The following is an 18,165-nucleotide window of genomic DNA, read 5'->3' as shown; positions in this document are numbered from 1 at the left end:
AGTGCATTTTGTACTGAAGGCCGCAGCATTCCTATAGAACCACCAGAGAGCAGCAGAGCGCTACTGACAAGACACTCTAAAATCCTTTCCTTCATCAGAATCCTTGTAACTATGAGAGCGTACAAATGGACCCGTTTAAAGGTACAAATGGCACCCTTAAGGGTCCGTTTGGATCCTATTAAGTAGCTGGGGACCCCCTGGAATACTCTCAAGGACCTATGCAGGGCCCCAGGACCCCACTTTGAAAACCGGCGCTTCCGGAGACTAGCAGCAGACTCTGACTATTTTCGAGGGGCTCTAGCCCCTCCTATGACCATTTTGGAGTGTTTGTGTAAACACAAATATTACGTAGGCTAAACACAAACATTGAAGACGAAAGTGAGGACGCAAATTGAGCTCACTTCACACGACGGGTGTGATTCTTTTTTTTTACACAATTCACATTATCTATAGAACATTCTGAAACTAAAATATATATATTTTCCACACAAACCAGGAGAAAATGTAACTGTTTTGGAGTTTCTGTCCCTGTGTCTGTCTCTCTTCTGTCTGTTGGTATACTGAAAAGTCTTTTATTATAACAGATATGCCAATCTGAGAGCCCGTCGGCAAAAAAAGAAAAACAGCACCCTATTTTCCTTGACGTGAGTCCACAGTCTGTCTGGAGAGACTAGATACTGTAGTGTGAACGCCCAAGTCATGTAAAAGAAAAGGAAAAGCCCCGCCCAGTAAGGCAAGGCCCCGCCCAGTAGGGGAGGGGTTGGGGGAGGGGAAGCCTCGCCCCTGCGGCGGGGCGAGGCTTCCCCTCCCCCATCCCCTCTCCCATATTTCTCAGAGATATAGTTGAGTTTGGGTTGGAGGCTATAGAGCGTCGCAGTCCCTCCCCCTTTCAGAACAACGAGTGGCCCAGGAAATGAAATGCAATGCATTCTGACCATAGGACTTTCTTTAAGTATTTATTTAAAGACGGTTACGCCGCGGACAAAGCCAACTCGGATCGTGACAAATCATGACAATGAACACAATGTTTTGGGCCGATAAAATAATTTATAAGAAGAAAAACAAAACAAATAGTGTTGTCTCCTGCCTTTATTTTCTTCTTTCTAATGATTTGGATCGGCCCAAAATATTGTGTTCATTGTCACATCAATGATTTGTCACGATCCGAGTTGGCTTTGTCCGCGGCGTAACCGTCTTTAAATAAATACTTTAAGAAAAGCCTATATGGGCAAAATGCATTGCGATTCATTTCCTGGGCCACTCGTCGTTCTGAAAGGGGGAGGGACTGCGACGCTCTATAGCTGGGTCTACTGGAAGCTCCAGACCTGGTCTGGAGGCTGGGTCGGAGGCTATAGCTGGGTCTACTGGAAGCTCCATAGCTGGGTCTACTGGAAGCTCCAGACCTCGATGTCCTGGAGCACAAAGTCCTCCTTCTTGGACAGACTGGGGTTTCCGAAGGTCTTGCAGGGGTTGGAGCGTCCGTGGTACAGATCCCCGTCCAACCAGAGGGCAAAGTCACCTCTGCAGGGGAGAGAGACGGGCTGTTAGAGCAACGTGGTTAACACTTAACACATTCTGACCTGAGATCAGATTCTAAAAATGTCTTCTATATCCTGACAGTTTTCATTCTGACCTGAGATCAGATTCTAAAAATGTCTGACATCCTGACAGTTTTCTGAAAAATCTGTTTCTATATGTCAGTCGTTCTTCGATAAAAAAAAAAATAGCAGACCTACAAGCTCGTAGTGCGCCACTCGGTGGCGTGCTATGAGCTTGTAGATCTGCTATTTTTAAATAGCTAAAGCATAACGTAATGCTAACACCAAAATGGGTTCGCGCCTAAAATGGGTTAAGATTCCAGACAGTTTTATAGAGGGAAGTGCACAATAATGCTAGATAGCTCTGCCCTTGGAAACCAGTCAGTAGCTCAGTTCATAGTTCAAGCACACCCTCAGTAAAAGGTATACAGCAATAGACATGGGCTTGAATTTGAGGCTTGTAAATTTATTGTTTTCCTTTTTCTTGAATTACCTTTTTTTTGTGAACTATTTTTGGAAACCTTATTTTTTAACCAAAAGAACGAAGAATAAATCTGCATCATTGCAATCTGTGGTTAGTCATTACTATTCACCTAGCCCTCATCAAAAGGACTCATTTGCATAATGGACATTAGACTGCGGTCGTGTGGCCACAAGTGGTAAATAGCTTGCGCGGGGTCGGAAATGGCGAGCTTACTACTCAAGTACTTCCGTTTTCCACTCTAAACTGACCTAAAAGAATGGCTGACCTTAAAATGTACTATAAGCATAGTGTAAACAGGATGGTAGAATTGTAAACGGACGTGAACATTAACAGACAGTACAGTACAGTAGGACAGTAGAGTGTGTCTCACCCTCCTCCTCCAAAGGTAAATGAGTCCATGTCTCCTTTCAGGAAAAACATGTTGTCTCCTGTCCACTTAAACACCTGGAACACATGCACACACACACACACACACACAGTCTCAAAACTGATATATAACTCATTTAACACAGAACTATATACTAGTACACACAGGATACAAATTAAACAAACTGGAACACTATATAATTTAAGCTGTTAAATGGGTACTTTATGCTGATTGGCTGAAATGTTGCCACCCATTTATAGAGCGCTGCAGTCCCGCCCCCTTCGAGGGCACCGGAAGAGAATTTCCCATTCATTTGTCCATAGACGTTTCAAAAAGTATTTATTTAAAGACCCTTTACGCCTCAGACAAAGCCAACTCAGCTGGTGACAATAAATTAATGACAACAATAAAAACATGTTTTGGGGCTGGACAAATAATTAGAAAGAAGAAAAAAACACTTTTTATATATTTTTGTTTTTCTTCATTCTAATTATTTGTCCGGCCCAAACAATTGCGTTTATTTGTCGTGAGTTGTCACCGCCAGCCGAGTTGGACCTGTAGGTCTCACACTTTACAATTACAACCTGACCTGTGTAGCTCTTTACAACCTGACAGGACCTGTAGCTCTTTACAACCTGACAGGACCTGTAGGTCTTTACAACCTGACAGGACCTGTAGGTCTTTACAACCTGACAGGACCTGTAGCTCTTTACAACCTGACAGGACCTGTAGCTCTTTACAACCTGACAGGACCTGTAGCTCTTTACAACCTGACAGGACCTGTAGGTCTTTACAACCTGACAGGACCTGTAGGTCTTTACAACCTGACAGGACCTGTAGCTCTTTACAACCTGACAGGACCTGTAGCTCTTTACAACCTGACAGGACCTGTAGGTCTTTACAACCTGACAGGACCTGTAGGTCTTTACAACCTGACAGGACCTGTAGCTCTTTACAACCTGACAGGACCTGTAGCTCTTTACAACCTGACAGGACCTGTAGGTCTTTACAACCTGACAGGACCTGTAGGTCTTTACAACCTGACAGGACCTGTAGCTCTTTACAACCTGACAGGACCTGTAGCTCTTTACAACCTGACAGGACCTGTAGCTCTTTACAACCTGACAGGACCTGTAGGTCTTTACAACCTGACAGGACCTGTAGCTCTTTACAACCTGACAGGACCTGTAGCTCTTTACAACCTGACAGGACCTGTAGCTCTTTACAACCTGACAGGACCTGTAGCTCTTTACAACCTGACAGGACCTGTAGGTCTTTACAACCTGACAGGACCTGTAGCTCTTTACAACCTGACAGGACCTGTAGGTCTTTACAACCTGACAGGACCTGTAGCTCTTTACAACCTGACAGGACCTGTAGCTCTTTACAACCTGACAGGACCTGTAGGTCTTTACAACCTGACAGGACCTGTAGCTCTTTACAACCTGACAGGACCTGTAGCTCTTTACAACCTGACAGGACCTGTAGCTCTTTACAACCTGACAGGACCTGTAGCTCTTTACAACCTGACAGGACCTGTAGCTCTTTACAACCTGACAGGACCTGTAGCTCTTTACAACCTGACAGGACCTGTAGGTCTTTACAACCTGACAGGACCTGTAGGTCTTTACAACCTGACAGGACCTGTAGGTCTTTACAACCTGACAGGACCTGTAGCTCTTTACAACCTGACAGGACCTGTAGGTCTTTACAACCTGACAGGACCTGTAGGTCTTTACAACCTGACAGGACCTGTAGCTCTTTACAACCTGACAGGACCTGTAGCTCTTTACAACCTGACAGGACCTGTAGGTCTTTACAACCTGACAGGACCTGTAGGTCTTTACAACCTGACAGGACCTGTAGGTCTACCTCACCTCAAACTCGGGACAGAAGGTGAACAGGAAGGTCTCTCCAGTTCCATAGAAACTATCGCTGACTTTCAGAGGCTCTGACGCCAGTGCTCCAAACACCTGAGAGACAGACAGACAGACAGACAGACAGACAGACAGACAGACAGACAGACAGACAGACAGACAGACAGACAGACAGACAGACAGACAGACAGACAGACAGACAGACAGACATGTAAGCACATGGGAACAAGTTACAACTTCTATTGCATGTATTTGTGGCTCTCACTGTGTCTGTCTCTCTCAGCTGTCAATCAGTGTCACCTGCACATCAATGCCACCTGTCCATCAGTGTCAACTGTCAATCAGTGTCAATCAATGCCACCTGTCAGTGTCCATCAGTGTCACCTGTCAATCAGTGTCACCTGTCTATCAGTGTCACCTGTCAATCAATACAAGCAGGCCAGTATCAGACGACTGACAGTGGCATACAATGACTGTATGAGGCTGCTTCTGAGAGCTAAACGACCAAGCTTGGTACACTGCTGCTGAGTCACTGTTGAAATGTTGTTTCTTCTTATTCTGTGCAGCCACGCCCTCGTCTCTGGTCCTACAAGAAAGAGTCTGTCCTCTGAAGGAGGTCTATTCTATAGCCTTACGTATCGATGTGGGCAATACGTTAGCAGCTGAAGGCTGGCTATACGTGAGGCTATAGGTCAATGCAGGGGACAGGCGGAGATTATATGACATGATGCAGCTGTCCACTTCTTCATAGACAATTGGAAGCAGTCTGTATTGCTGGCATGGTTGATCTTCTCCCTTGATGCCGCATCTTATTGTTGTTGGTAGTTTGGGGTGTGTGTGTGCTTTGATTGATTGATTGAAATATTTATTAACAGTTTGCAGAATGACAGTACATTTCAAGCACAAACTCAATACAAAGACTGTTAACTGTGAGTGGACGACCCAATTAAGCATTACACTTGTTTACAAGAGGGTCCACCATGTTCAATTCATCAAAACATTTAGAGACGTAAAAATAGACACTTCTATATAGTTAACCCATTTTGGGGCGGGAACCCCTTTTGGTGTTAGCATTACGTTATGCTTTAGCTATTTAAAAAATAGCAGACCTACAAGCTCGTAGCGCGCCACTCGGTGGCACGAGCTTGTAGGTCTTCGATTGAAAAATCGAAGAACGACTGACATAGAAACATCGCTTTTTCAGAAAACTGTCAGGATGTAGAAGACATTTTTAGAATCTGATCTCAGGTCAGAATGGGGATTCATCATAGCAAGCGTGTGTGTGTGCGTACCTGTCCCTGGGTGTCCCTCAGCACCAGCAGGACGGGGGTCTCCAGGGTCCTCATGGTTCGGTACAGCGTATTGATGCTCATGCCGTGAGTGGCTGTGCTGAACGCCAGCGACCAGTTGTAGCCAATCGTACGCGGGGGGAGGTGTTTACCCAGCTATATAGGACAGGAAAGAGAGGCGCCGATTGCTATTTTTGCTATACTTTTGTGTGACACTGTAGTATGACAAAGTATAGGGCATTAATTTGCTAAAGAATATGTACCCTATAGAGCGTCGCAGTCCCGCCCCCTTGAGAGACCCGGAAAAGAAATCGCCGTTCATTTTCTCATAGGCATTTCTTTAAAGTATTTATTTAAAGACGGTTACGCCGCGGACAAAGCCAACTCGGATCGTGACAAATCATGACAATGAACACAATATTTTGGGCCGAAGAGAAAGAAGAAAATAAAGGCAGGAGACAACACTATTTGTTTTGTTTTTCTTCTTATAAATTATTTGATCGGCCCAAAACATTGTGTTCATTGTCATGATTTCTCACGATCCGAGTTGGCTTTGTCCGCGGCGTAACCGTCTTTAAAGAAAATCCGATAGGAGAAATGCATTGCATTTCATTTCCTGGGCCACTGGTCGTTCTGAAAGGGGGAGGGACTGCGACGCTCTATTGGCCCAATAAGAAACGAGGTTGTGTTATAATCGGGGACTATAGACTATTTGACATTCGATGCTCGATTTCCACAAATGAGTCAAGAAAAATGGGGGTCGTCTTATATTTGGGACACAATATGGGTATATAAAAAGTTTAAATATGGATTATGGAGATATGGAACTTTTCTAAAATACAATATCTGATGTAATTGAATATCAAGGTGCTCAGCATGGTAGTGGAGGGAAAACTGAAGTTGACGATTCAAAAGCACATGTGCTTACACTGTGCTCAATGTACTGGTATAGTAAAACAATGCTTCTATCTACGGTTTGACAGACCCAGTGAAATATGATAACAGAGACATTAATATCTCCATGGCATCCATCAGCCTGACTGCAACACCTTGTTTGTAGGCTAAAAAAAACAACACACTGGAATTAAAATAATGAAAACATCATCTGTAACCCATTAACACCAGGACAGCATCCGTGTCATGAAGGCATTTTAACCTTCTATTTGTCACACACACATACACATACACATACACATACACATACACATACACATACACATACACATACACATACACATACACATACACATACACATACACATACACAAACACACACACACAGTGTGTGTGACCTTGTGCACGTGCTCCTGGGTCAGCAGGTTGCTGGTCTGGCTCAGAGTGGGTCTGAAGGGTTCTGACTCCACCTCTGCTGTACTGATCTGGAGAGAGAGAGACAGAGAGAGACAGAGACAGACAGAGAGACAGAAACAGAGAGACAGAGACAGACAGAGAGACAGAGTTATTTTGTCCTGAATGGTTTGGGATCCCTTGCCTATAGGATTAGCGTAGCCTCCTAGGGCTCCGTGATACAATTCTGCTAACAGCTAAATCTGTCGGCACCACTTCCCTAAATATGTAGTGTTGTTGTTAGTAGGAATGAATACAGAAGCACCCGAGAGGTGACTGCATGCCATGGCATTTGTTTCCCATTGAATTCCATGTCTTTGTTTTCTTAACTTTTTTTAGGTATTGAAAAATGTCTTAAAGATGTAGTGGTCTATTGAAGGGGTTATTAAACCCTAAAGGGGTTATTAGTGGTCTATTGAAGGGGTTATTAAACCCTCAAGGGGTTATTAGGGGTCTATTGAAGGGGTTATATAACTTATATGTGAGCAGGTATACCTGTAGTCTCTTGCAGAGCGATCGCAGGTCGTCACTCTTCAACGCATCAACCCTCCGCTGGTACTCTGCTTGAGATACAACCTACGCACACACACACACAAACACACGTAACGTTACCTGTGGTCTATGCTGATGTGCTTGTATATGGCGCGTATACGTCTATTTATCACATGGCTTGGTTCAATGCTTGATTCTGATCGGTCAATGGCTGAATTCAGCAGTGTGTTATTTCTGGATAATGACCGCTCTATTACAGACACACGGGGCAGATGAAACCATGCATCTGTCTTTTCATCTTTTCATCTGCCCGTATGAACGCACCAACAGCACACCTGGCTGCACTGCTTGGAATTTATGCTGTATCCAACACGACAGGCATGTAAACACACACACACACACACGTTATCTTACCTCCCAGTCCTTGGTGGAGATATCAGCGACAGGTGGTTGGTCAGAGCCAGGCTCCGACCCCCCCTTCCTCTTGACCACCAGGAAGCCACGCCCACTGCCCCTCCCCTCCCCCTCTCCGAGAAAAAACAACAGGATGTGATGTGATCTGACAGAGAGAGAGAGAGAAACATTTCATATTTGTGCGTGCGCGGGTCTCTTCTCCACTAGTCCCTCCCTAACAGTTTATAATAGTTTTGTGTGTGTGTGTGTGTGTGTGTGTGTGTGTGTGTGTGTGTGTGTGTGTGTGTGTGTGTGTGTGTGTGTGTGTGTGTGTGTGTGTGTGTGTGCGCGTGCGTACCTCTCTCGTGGAACACAGAACCAGTACTGGTGTTTGACTCTCTCTCTCAGGGCGTACTGCTGCATGGACGAGCAGGCCAGAGACACGAATGTCTTCCTCATCGGCTTCAGGACGCGCAAGCACAGGAAGCGCATGTCTGAAGCCCCGCTCCGCTCGGCTGCCGCGCTGCACTGCACCGCTACGACGGAAATAATACGAATAAAGTCACTTCACCGCTATGACGGAAATAATAACAACAAACTCTATTAATGCACTGCACCGCTACGACGGAAATAATAAGAATAAACTCATTTAGATGTCTGAAGCCCCGCTCCGCTGTCGCGCTGCACTGCACCACTATGACGGAAATAATACCAATAAACTCATTTAGATCAACATTCTCAGTCGCCATGTATGCACGACTGATTTCAGTCATTTGGATTCCCTAGAATCTGACCCGTCTGAAGTGTGTGGTACTGTACTGTACTGTACTGTACTGTACTGTACTGTACTGTACTGTACTGTACTGTACTGTACTGTACTGTACTGTACTGTACTGTACTGTACTGTACTGTACTGGCCCTCCCTGGCATGTGTGTGTCTGTGTGTTAGGCTGTGCAACAGTGACACTTGGTTGTGAAAAAACGCTATAATGCTACTTTCGTACTCAGACAGACCCAGGGACACACACTCAAAAATAGTCTATCTACAAGCTTTACAACACGTCGCAGTGCGATTATTATAGGTAGCCTATATGTAAAGCTTGTATTATTATAGGTATTTCAGTCTTCCAGAAACTCTATTGATCTCAGATATTTGAACTGGTGTTTGTTGTCACAATCGTTAACGCCTTAATCTGTAATTTCTTTAACTGGTTATACCTGTACAGTATGGCTACCGAAACATCATACATACTGTATAAATTATGTGTGTGGAGGCAGTGTGTGGTGGCTAGTGTGTGGAGGCTAGTGTGTGGAGGCAGTGTGTGGTGGCACGTGGCAGTGTGTGGTGGCTAGTGTGTGGTGGCTAGTGTGTGGTGGCTAGTGTGTGGAGGCTAGTGTGTGGTGGCTAGTGTGTGGTGGCTAGTGTGTGGAGGCTAGTGTGTGGTGGCTAGTGTGTGGTGGCTAGTGTGTGGTGGCTAGTGTGTGGTGGTAGTGTGTGGTGGCTAGTGTGTGGTGGCTCCTTTCATGTTGTTTCACAACTTATTACATATTAGGACTTGGCCTAGCAAACATTTTTCAGTCGTGACATTTTATTTTGCTTGAATTCACGTAAACTCAATGAGTGCACTGCACTGCTACAATGTAGCCGACTGCCACTTTGACTGGCCAATCACAGCGTGTATGTGCACAAGTGCACTGGCCAATCACAGCGCGTCCTTACTCAAACGCGAAGGCCATTCGGCACTATAGCCTCCCAGAGACGTTTACCTTCACTTCCTGCTAACTCCTCAGCTTGCTCCTCATTGGCCTTCCACAGCTTCCTCAGCTCGTCCATCTCCGATTGGTCATCCTCATGGGATGGGGGCGGGGCCGGGGCATCCTGACAGTCTGATTGGTCGTCCTCCCGGGATGCCGGGGCTGACCTGGGGTCAGGTTCTGGACCATCCCTCGTTGACCTATGGCGTCAGAACAACAAGCACTTTGTTTATTACTTAAGTAAAAGCTCTCAATACCACAATGTAGAAATACTCTGTTACAAGTAAATGTCCTGCATTCAAAATGTACATGCGTGAAAACTAAAATAATAAAGTATTGGCACTTAAAGGACAACTTTAGTTTTTTTCAACCAAGGTTCATGTTGTAGGTTGTTATTAGAGAAAGTAAAAGATGAGTGTTCTTTTTTTCCCATTTGCTGCTTTCTTTCGTTTTAGGGATTTTAGCTGTTTTGTACAGGGGGGCGGGGGCATTCGAGCATGGTGCTAAATATGTATTTTTTTACAAAATATTATGGAGATTTATTTTTTTATTATTTAGCCCTAATAAACCCCAGGAAATTACATCTGGCCACAAATAAATCACAGGATCTACTGAATGTGAAGGTAGCCTACTGGGGGGAAGCCACACTGTGTGTCATAGGCTCAATGTCAGTTTGACACATTCAGTAGATCTCATGATGTTTTGTGGCCAGATGAAATTTCCAGGGGTTTATTAGGACTATAGTAAATAATTAAAAATAAATCGCTATAAAATGTTGTAAAAAAATACATATTTAGCCCCATGCTCGAATGCCCCCGCCCCCCTGTCAAAAACAGCTAAAATCCCTAAAACGAAAGAAAGCAGCAAATGAAAAAAAAAAGAACACTCATCTTTTAGTTTCTCTAATAACAACCTAAAACATGAACCTTGGTTGAAAAAAAAAGTTGTCCTTTAATGTACCAACAGTAAAACCACGACTTCTAAGGTAGAATGTATGGATTTGCCCGCGAGAACATTTATGTTAAAAAAAAAAAACATCACCTGACACTAACAATCTCAAGGTTCAAGACCATGGTCGAGCTTTGATGTTATGATATCAGATATGATATAATGATATCAGATAGACAATTTCCTATTCATCACCTGGTAAAAAAAAAAAAAAAAAATGATATATATGAAAAAGCTACTCCTGTGGAAGGGTTATCGTATATTAATTTACTTATATTGACACTATAAACAATTTAATATAGGTATGTTTTTTCCCACTCATTTGATAATGAAATCTTGTCTGGCTCATGGACTAAGTCCTCCAGCAGGTGTGTGGTGTTTACATGTCTTCCTAATTAAGTACCCAATCAATCAATCAGTCAATCAATCAATAGGGGTTGCGTGTGGCATATATTTACTCTGTCAGGTCTTGTGGGTGTGTTTGTTTTGACTCGGAGCAGGACTGGGCGGGGCTAGCGCTGTCGTTGCTATGGGAAACACTTGGCGTGGGCAGGTCCAGGTTGCTATGGAGACGCACAGACAGTGTGTAGTTTAGTGTGTGTGTGTGTGTGTGTGTGTGTGTCATTGCAAACATACACAAGCAAACCTTTCCGGTTCATTTACGGTCGTATCCGTTGCTTAGCAACCTAGAACCATTCATACGTTGGCGAAGAGTGCCATCCATCCATCCATCTTCAACCGCTTATCCGTAGTCGGGTCGCGGGGGCAACAGCTCCACCAGAGAGCTCCAGACTTCCCTCTCCAGAGCAACATTAGTGACTTCCTCCTGGGAGATCCCGAGACGTTCCAAGGCCAGTGAGGCCCCGGGGTCTTCTCCCAGTGGGACGTGGTCCTTGGTCTGCCCCGGGGTCTCCTCCCAGTGGGACGTGGTCCTTGGTCTTCCCCGGGGTCTCCTCCCAGTGGGACGTGGTCCTTGGTCTGCCCCGGGGTCTCCTCCCACTGGGACGTGGTCCTTGGTCTGCCCCGGGGTCTCCTCCCAGTGCGAAGAGACCACGTGTCTTCTCCTGTTTTCTACATGAATATAACCACATTATAACCATATCAAATTAAATGGGAGGCTCACCTCGGCAGCTGCAGTCTGATCTGGGGGTCGGTGACCTCTGTGCACGCGCACGCCGACATCACTTCCTCCAGGGAACACATGACGCCAAACTCCTCGCATCCCATCTGCTGGACCAATCGGTCAGACCGATCCGGGTCGAACATCAAGAAGCTGGGAGTGACCAGTAGCACCCCACCGACCGTACCCTGAACACGCACACACGCACGCACACGCACACACACACACACACACACACACACACACACACACACACACACACACATACAATTTTAGTCACACTTTCATCTGAAATGTTTTAGCTCTGATTTTCATTCATTTCAAGGACGCCCCCCAGTTTGATATGCAACAGGCTACTGACTTGCATTTCTATCTCTGAGACCCCCATTTTATATTGTAAAATCACACCCGTGTGAACTGAGTGTTGCAACTCCCCTCTCTCTCTCCCCCCCCCCCCCCCCCTCTCTCTCTCTGTCTCTCATTAGCAGGCAACAGTGCAGCACTATCTCTCTCTCTCTGTTTCTGGCACAACAGCGCCACTTTTGCCCCTACTGCTACTCAGTCACAGTCACATAGCCACATAGGTTAACACGGACATGCTGTTCCATGGAGTGACAAAAGTCAATGTTAATTTAACTCTGAGAGTTAAACTCTCAGAGTATACAGACCCATAAGAGTCCATTTGGTTCCAAACTATCATTTAGCTGCATGGGGACCTCCTGGAACTCCCACTCCCCACTTTGGGAACCAGTCATGTACAGTATACTAGTACAACATTGTTACCTTTCCATCAGTGATGTATACTAGTAGTACAACATTGTTACCTTTCCATCAGTGATGTATATTGTATACTAGTAGTACAACATTGTTTGTTACCTTGCCATCAGTGATGTATATTGTATACTAGTAGTACAACATTGTTACCTTTCCATCAGTGATGTATATTGTATACTAGTAGTACAACATTGTTTGTTACCTTGCCATCAGTGATGTACTTGCAGTCGACTTTCAGGAACTTCTCCGTTGGGACCTCGTCCTCCTCTGACGGGGACGGCACCAGGCTGGACACACGGGGGTGAGGGGACGAAGCCACTCTGGTCAGACGTGGGTGTGGCTGCAGACAGACACGCAGAAATGCAGGCGTGTGTGTCGTCGTCACCACCAGGCATACAGTATTTATACAAGCAGCACAGCGCGTTCACAACTACAGTTGTTCCTCAGGCCGATACCACCCTCAAGTACTCGTACTCGGTACTCAGAACCGACCCCGATACTTTGACCCTGAGTACCAAAATATCAAAATTGACACTATAGGCTGAACGAATGCAACGGGAGCAAGTCTGACCCAACACTGCAGCAAATCGCCCAAAAACAGCCGATCTACAAGCATGAATGACAACTGACTAGTGTAGATCAGAGATCCATCTGCATCTATGAGGAAAAGGGGGTAAAATAAGTGGTTACTCAACAAAAATAAAATACTCGTATCGGTACTCTGTATCGGCGAGTACTAAAGATTAAGTACTTGTACTTGGTCTAAGAAAATGGTATCTCTATTCACAAAGCCATGCATGTTTTGAGGGGTGCTAGCCCCTCCTATGCCCAGGTGACAGGATTATTGTAGACAACCGACAAAACAAGACGTATTGTGCCATTTTAGTGTGTAAGCTCACTTTACCTTGACCTGGTCAGGTTTGGGGGAGGGGGGAGCTGCACACACATATTCTGGATCTGGAACAAAGAGTATCTGCACACACACACACACACACGCACACACACACACACACACACACACACACACACACACACACTTTATTATTAGTAGTAGTATTATTGTAGCGTGCATGCGTGTTACCTCCAGATCTGCGGTGGATCTAGAGGACAGCTTGTTCAGGGTCACCAGTGTGTGTGTCACGTGCGTGTTTGTGTGCACGTGCGTGTTACCTCCAGAATCCACCACAGAGATCTAGAGAACAGATTGTTCAAGGTCACCAGTGTGTGTGCATGAGTCCGTGCGTGCCAGCGTGCGTGTGTGCGTGCGTGTGTGCGTGCGTACGGTGCGTACCTTCCCAGGCACCACAGATCTAGGGCGCGTTCGGAAATACCACACCGGAGCACACTCGCCTATTAGTTTGCATTGCACAGTGGGCTCAGTGCGCTATTTCCGAACGCGCCCCTAGTGAACAGCTTGTTCAGGGTCACCAGTGTGTGTGTGTGTGTGTGTGCGTGCCAGCGTGTGTGCGTGCGTGCGTACCTTCCCAGGCACCACAGATCTAGTGAACAGCTTGTTCAGGGTCGTGTGTGTGTGTGTGTGTGTGTGTGTGTGTGTGTGTGTGTGTGTGTGTGTGTGTGTGTGTGTGTGTGTGTGTGTGTGTGTGTGTGTGTGTGTGTGTGTGTGTGTGTGTGTGTGTGTGTGTGTGTGTGTGTGTGTGTGTGTGCGGTGCGTACCTTCCCAGGCACCACAGATCTAGTGAACAGCTTGTTCAGGGTCACCAGTTCGTTGGGCGTGGTGTTGAATCTCAGGGCGATGCTGTTCAGCGTGTCGTTTGGCGCCACCTGGGGGTCAACGTGACAACGACAACAACTCTCAGCAGAGTCCTTTCAAAGCAGTGTTCGGCTAAGCATCGGCCAACAATTTCAATCAAACTATACTATAAAAACTGGTCAAGCATTGGCCAAATTGTTTTTTCCCCCACAATATTTATCGAGTCAAACAAAATGTAATGCCTCAACGCCTACATTCCAAATGCTTCTTATTTTGGCCTGAAAAGGTTGAGAACATGGTATGGACTACCAGGGTAATCTAGTAAGAGAGTGGCGACACTGGCGTTGACTCCCACTGTAACAATGGAATGCGGACGTGCTCAATGGGATAGTTCCAATGTTTGGAACTATAGCCCAGAGGTACCCGCTTTGTGGCGATATCAAAGCGTGTCGCCACTCTCTTACTATTCCACTCGGGGACTCACGCAGTGGTGGAAAAAGTACTCACACTTGCCCAGAACGTCCCCACACGTCTTTATAATTACGTCTTTTTTCGCTAAAATCCAGCCCGGCGTTGCTAGGCAACTCCTTGGTTTTGATCATAATGTTGTCCTAATGTCTTCATTTCTGACTCAACCAAACATCTCATTTGGAATATTAACCGCTTATCAAACGCGAGAGATCAGACTTATTAGCGTGAGGTATAGTAATGGAACATTATACCTCCCGGTTTTGGGGGGGGAATGGAAGGTAGGGCCTTTTCAAGAGTAAAATCTGCCTCATCTGCAGGGCACTCTAGCACCTTTTATTTAGAAAAATTCCGGGGCATAAAAAGTAAAATAAAAGTATCAAAACTGTAATATAGAAATACAAGTAGAAGTCCCGAATTCAAATTGTTATTGGCATCAAAATGTGCTTGAAGTACGAAAAGTAAAAGTATGCAGAATGTCCCATTTGAGTTTTCAAATGTATAAAAATCTTTAGAAAATAGCAGATCTACAAGCTCACAATGTGTCGTAATGTGACGCATTGTGAGCTTGTAGATCTGCTATTTTCAAAAGGCCAAGAATACTCGGCTGTAGTGGTTTTGTAATAATACAAATATACAAAGTAACTAGTAACCAAAGTTTCCAAATCATTGTAGTAGAGTAAAAGTACAATATTTGCCTCTGAGATGTAGGCCTATATTAGAAGCAAAATTTCTACATTAAAGGTATATTCAGTGATTTCACTTAATTTAAATATCACTTATTTTTTTGTTTTGTTGTGATAATCCTCCCTACTATAGAGTGTGCTGACCATATAAGGAGTTCCCCAGTTAACCCCTGGGGGTCAAAAAACCTTAGGTTTCGTTTTTGACTCTCTATCCTGATTGGACGAAAGGCTGGGTCCCACAGCCAAAAACGAAACCTAAGGTTTTTTGAGTGAAATCACTGAATATACCTTTAAGTACATTATTTGAGTACATTTACGGTATACTTATTGTTACTTTACACCATTGGCACTCACGTTGTACTCCATGGTCCCTTCCGGACGCTGGAAGGAGGTCCGTTTTCCATCTTTTCTCTCTTTCTGTTTGTCTGTCTTTCTGTCCGTCTCTTTCTCCACGGGAGTCCCCAAGCCCACGTCTGGCGAAAGCAAAGCACCGGACAAGATGTTACAGCCAGGACAGACACGTCCTCCACATTACCCTGAAACTATTGCGAACTTTGCAACGTTCGACGTGGCAACTAGCGCGCTTCAGCTCGCTCGGTGGTGTCTCAAGTTCGCTTTAGACGGCGGGCCTCTCCATCGCGGTCTATAGTCCTTTTAGAGTAATTTAGTGTAGTCCGCAGTTGTGGCACTTTCACGTTGGCCACAGAAGCGGGGTGTGGTTATAAGCACAACCCGATCTGGGGAGAGCAACGGACTTGAACTCATGCTTCCTTCATGCACGAGTGTCCAAGTTGCTCCTTTACACCTGACAGGGGGGAGTTTCCCTGGTTGGACTTGACAGCAAATTTGGATTTTGTTTTACTCATAGTCTTTTGAATACATTTTCATTTATAGTCACATTTTAGTGATCTGAAATATTTTAGCGTTAGTCTAGTTTTATTTGACTAAATAGTCCTATATCACTAGCTTTTTGTTGACTGAATCTACAGTTGATTTAGTCGACTGAAATGTGGGGCCTTGATGCCGTCGTAATGGCTGATTTTAGATCTGGTTGCATGCTGAATATATACTGTAGCCCATCTATACTGTACGAGCTGAAGCTCACACACACACACACACACCCTCACACACACACACACACACACACACACACTTACCGATGGTGAAGGCCCTCTTGAACATCGCCCTCCGCCAGTTTCGGAGCTTCTGATTGGTGGAGTGGTTCTCCGGCTCTTCGGGTGTTGTCTCGACGACCACACTATGCGTTGTCTTGGTAACAGGCGAGGGAGGCATGATGCCGATCTCTACCGATATAGACCTCTCCTTTAACCTTTAAACATTCACACACACGCGCATGTGCGCACGCATGCATGCACAAACAGACGTTTGAAACTGCACCAGGTAAGGGAGAAGAGTCTAGGACGTGTGGAGCATTGTTCATGGTGTTTTAGGGCAGGGGTTCTCAACATTTTTGGCTGGGGACCCCTGGAAATGCTTTGGCCATGTCTCGCGACCCCCGCCCCTCCCCACCATCAATACAAACAGATTGCAAAAATAACCTAAATAATAGAGAAAATATATCAAATGAATACTGAAACCACATAATCATTAAGGAAAGTTTATGCATGCACTATGTGTACTATGTAAACTCTAATGCTCTCATGTGGAGCATTGTCTAGGGTGTTTTAGGGAAGGGAGAAGAGTCTAGGACGTGTGGAGCGCTGTCCAGGGTGTTTTAGGGAATGGAGAATAGTCTAGGAGGTGTGGAGCATTGTTCAGGGTGTTTTAGGGAAGGGAGAAGATTCTAGGACGTGTGGAGCGTTGTCTAGGGTGTTTTAGGGAATGGAGAATAGTCTAGGACGTGTGGAGCGTTGTTCAGGGTGTTTTAGGGAAGGGAGAAGAGTCTGGGACGTGTGGAGCATTGTCTATGGTGTTTTAGAGAAGGGAAAAGAGTCTAGGTCTAGGACGTGTGGAGCGTTGTCCAGGGTGTTTTAGGATAGGGAGAATGTTGTCCAGGGTGTTAGAGAAGTTTCAGACAGTTTCCTATGTTTGCTTCATCAACATCAGTGTTACTGACCGTTTGTCACTGAACATCTTGCAGGGATTTGTGGGTAATGTGGTTCCTGTAGTTCTGTAGGCCAACAACTGCTAGACAGACAGACAGACAGACAGACAGACAGACATAAATTCAAGGGAAACAGACAATATATTTTTCTTATTTGAAATATTTTGATATCGATAATAGCTAATGTAAAAAAGATATATACATTGGTCAAAAGTTCTCTGCTTGGATGCATTTCTTGAAAATCTAACCTCATCGCCTGAACATTGTCTCAAAACATCACATTGTGTTCACACACAAACCCTAAATACAGTTGCTATAGTGTAGATCAGGGGTCTTCAAACAGGGGGTCCGTGACCTCTAGGGGATCCTCAGAGTTAGTTACTGCCTGGTGGCCCGCCAAATCTTTGTGTGATCATATTATTATAATATTATTTTTATATAAGCATTGAACCCTATATTCTAGAGAGGAGAATTTGAAAAATAAATAGCTGATCTACAAGCTCACAATGCCTCGCGCTGCGCACCATTGTGCAGCTTGTAAATTGGCTATTGCAAACTTGTGCCTGCTGGTGAGGTGACGCTATAACATGTGAAAAGGGGTGGCATTTCTTACTCGGCCTATAGAGGGAATGGGCGGTGTGTTGATTGATGACCCCTGGGGACTCACAGGAGTGACAACATAATCCCTCGCCTTCGATCGATCTGGCCTGGTTGGGTTAATCAGAGTACGAAACACGATCTGTAAACATCGGCCACATGTATCTCCAAGTCAGACGGACAGACAGGCGGTCAGCTGAATGAGACGGACAGACAGACAGACAGACAGACAGGCGGTCAGCTGAATGAGACGG

At 45.2% G+C, this 18,165-nt stretch overlaps 1 protein-coding gene across 1 annotated transcript; it reads right to left on the bottom strand.

Annotated features, from left to right (window-relative positions):
* Window positions 1-1,385: 1,385 nt before the first annotated feature.
* On the bottom strand, window positions 1,386-16,542 carry LOC310860070 (oxidation resistance protein 1-like; the record flags this gene model as incomplete). The annotated part of the gene is made up of 14 exons (XM_083766832.1): window positions 1,386-1,521; window positions 2,393-2,466; window positions 4,267-4,362; window positions 5,559-5,711; window positions 6,848-6,934; window positions 7,398-7,478; window positions 7,809-7,953; window positions 8,146-8,323; window positions 9,555-9,742; window positions 11,614-11,798; window positions 12,587-12,724; window positions 14,059-14,166; window positions 15,604-15,722; window positions 16,407-16,542. The coding sequence occupies 14 exons, from the start codon at window positions 16,540-16,542 to the stop codon at window positions 1,386-1,388; spliced, it is 1,824 nt and encodes a 607-aa protein (XP_083622958.1).
* Between the last annotated feature and the right edge of the window lie 1,623 nt (window positions 16,543-18,165).

The sequence above is a fragment of the Protomyctophum parallelum genome, assembly GCF_964188405.1.
Source record: "Protomyctophum parallelum genome assembly, chromosome: 1".
In the NCBI taxonomy this organism is placed as follows: domain Eukaryota; kingdom Metazoa; phylum Chordata; class Actinopteri; order Myctophiformes; family Myctophidae; genus Protomyctophum; species Protomyctophum parallelum.
Note: the sequence above shows the minus strand (reverse complement) of the source record. Positions and strands in the feature narration are given on the sequence as shown.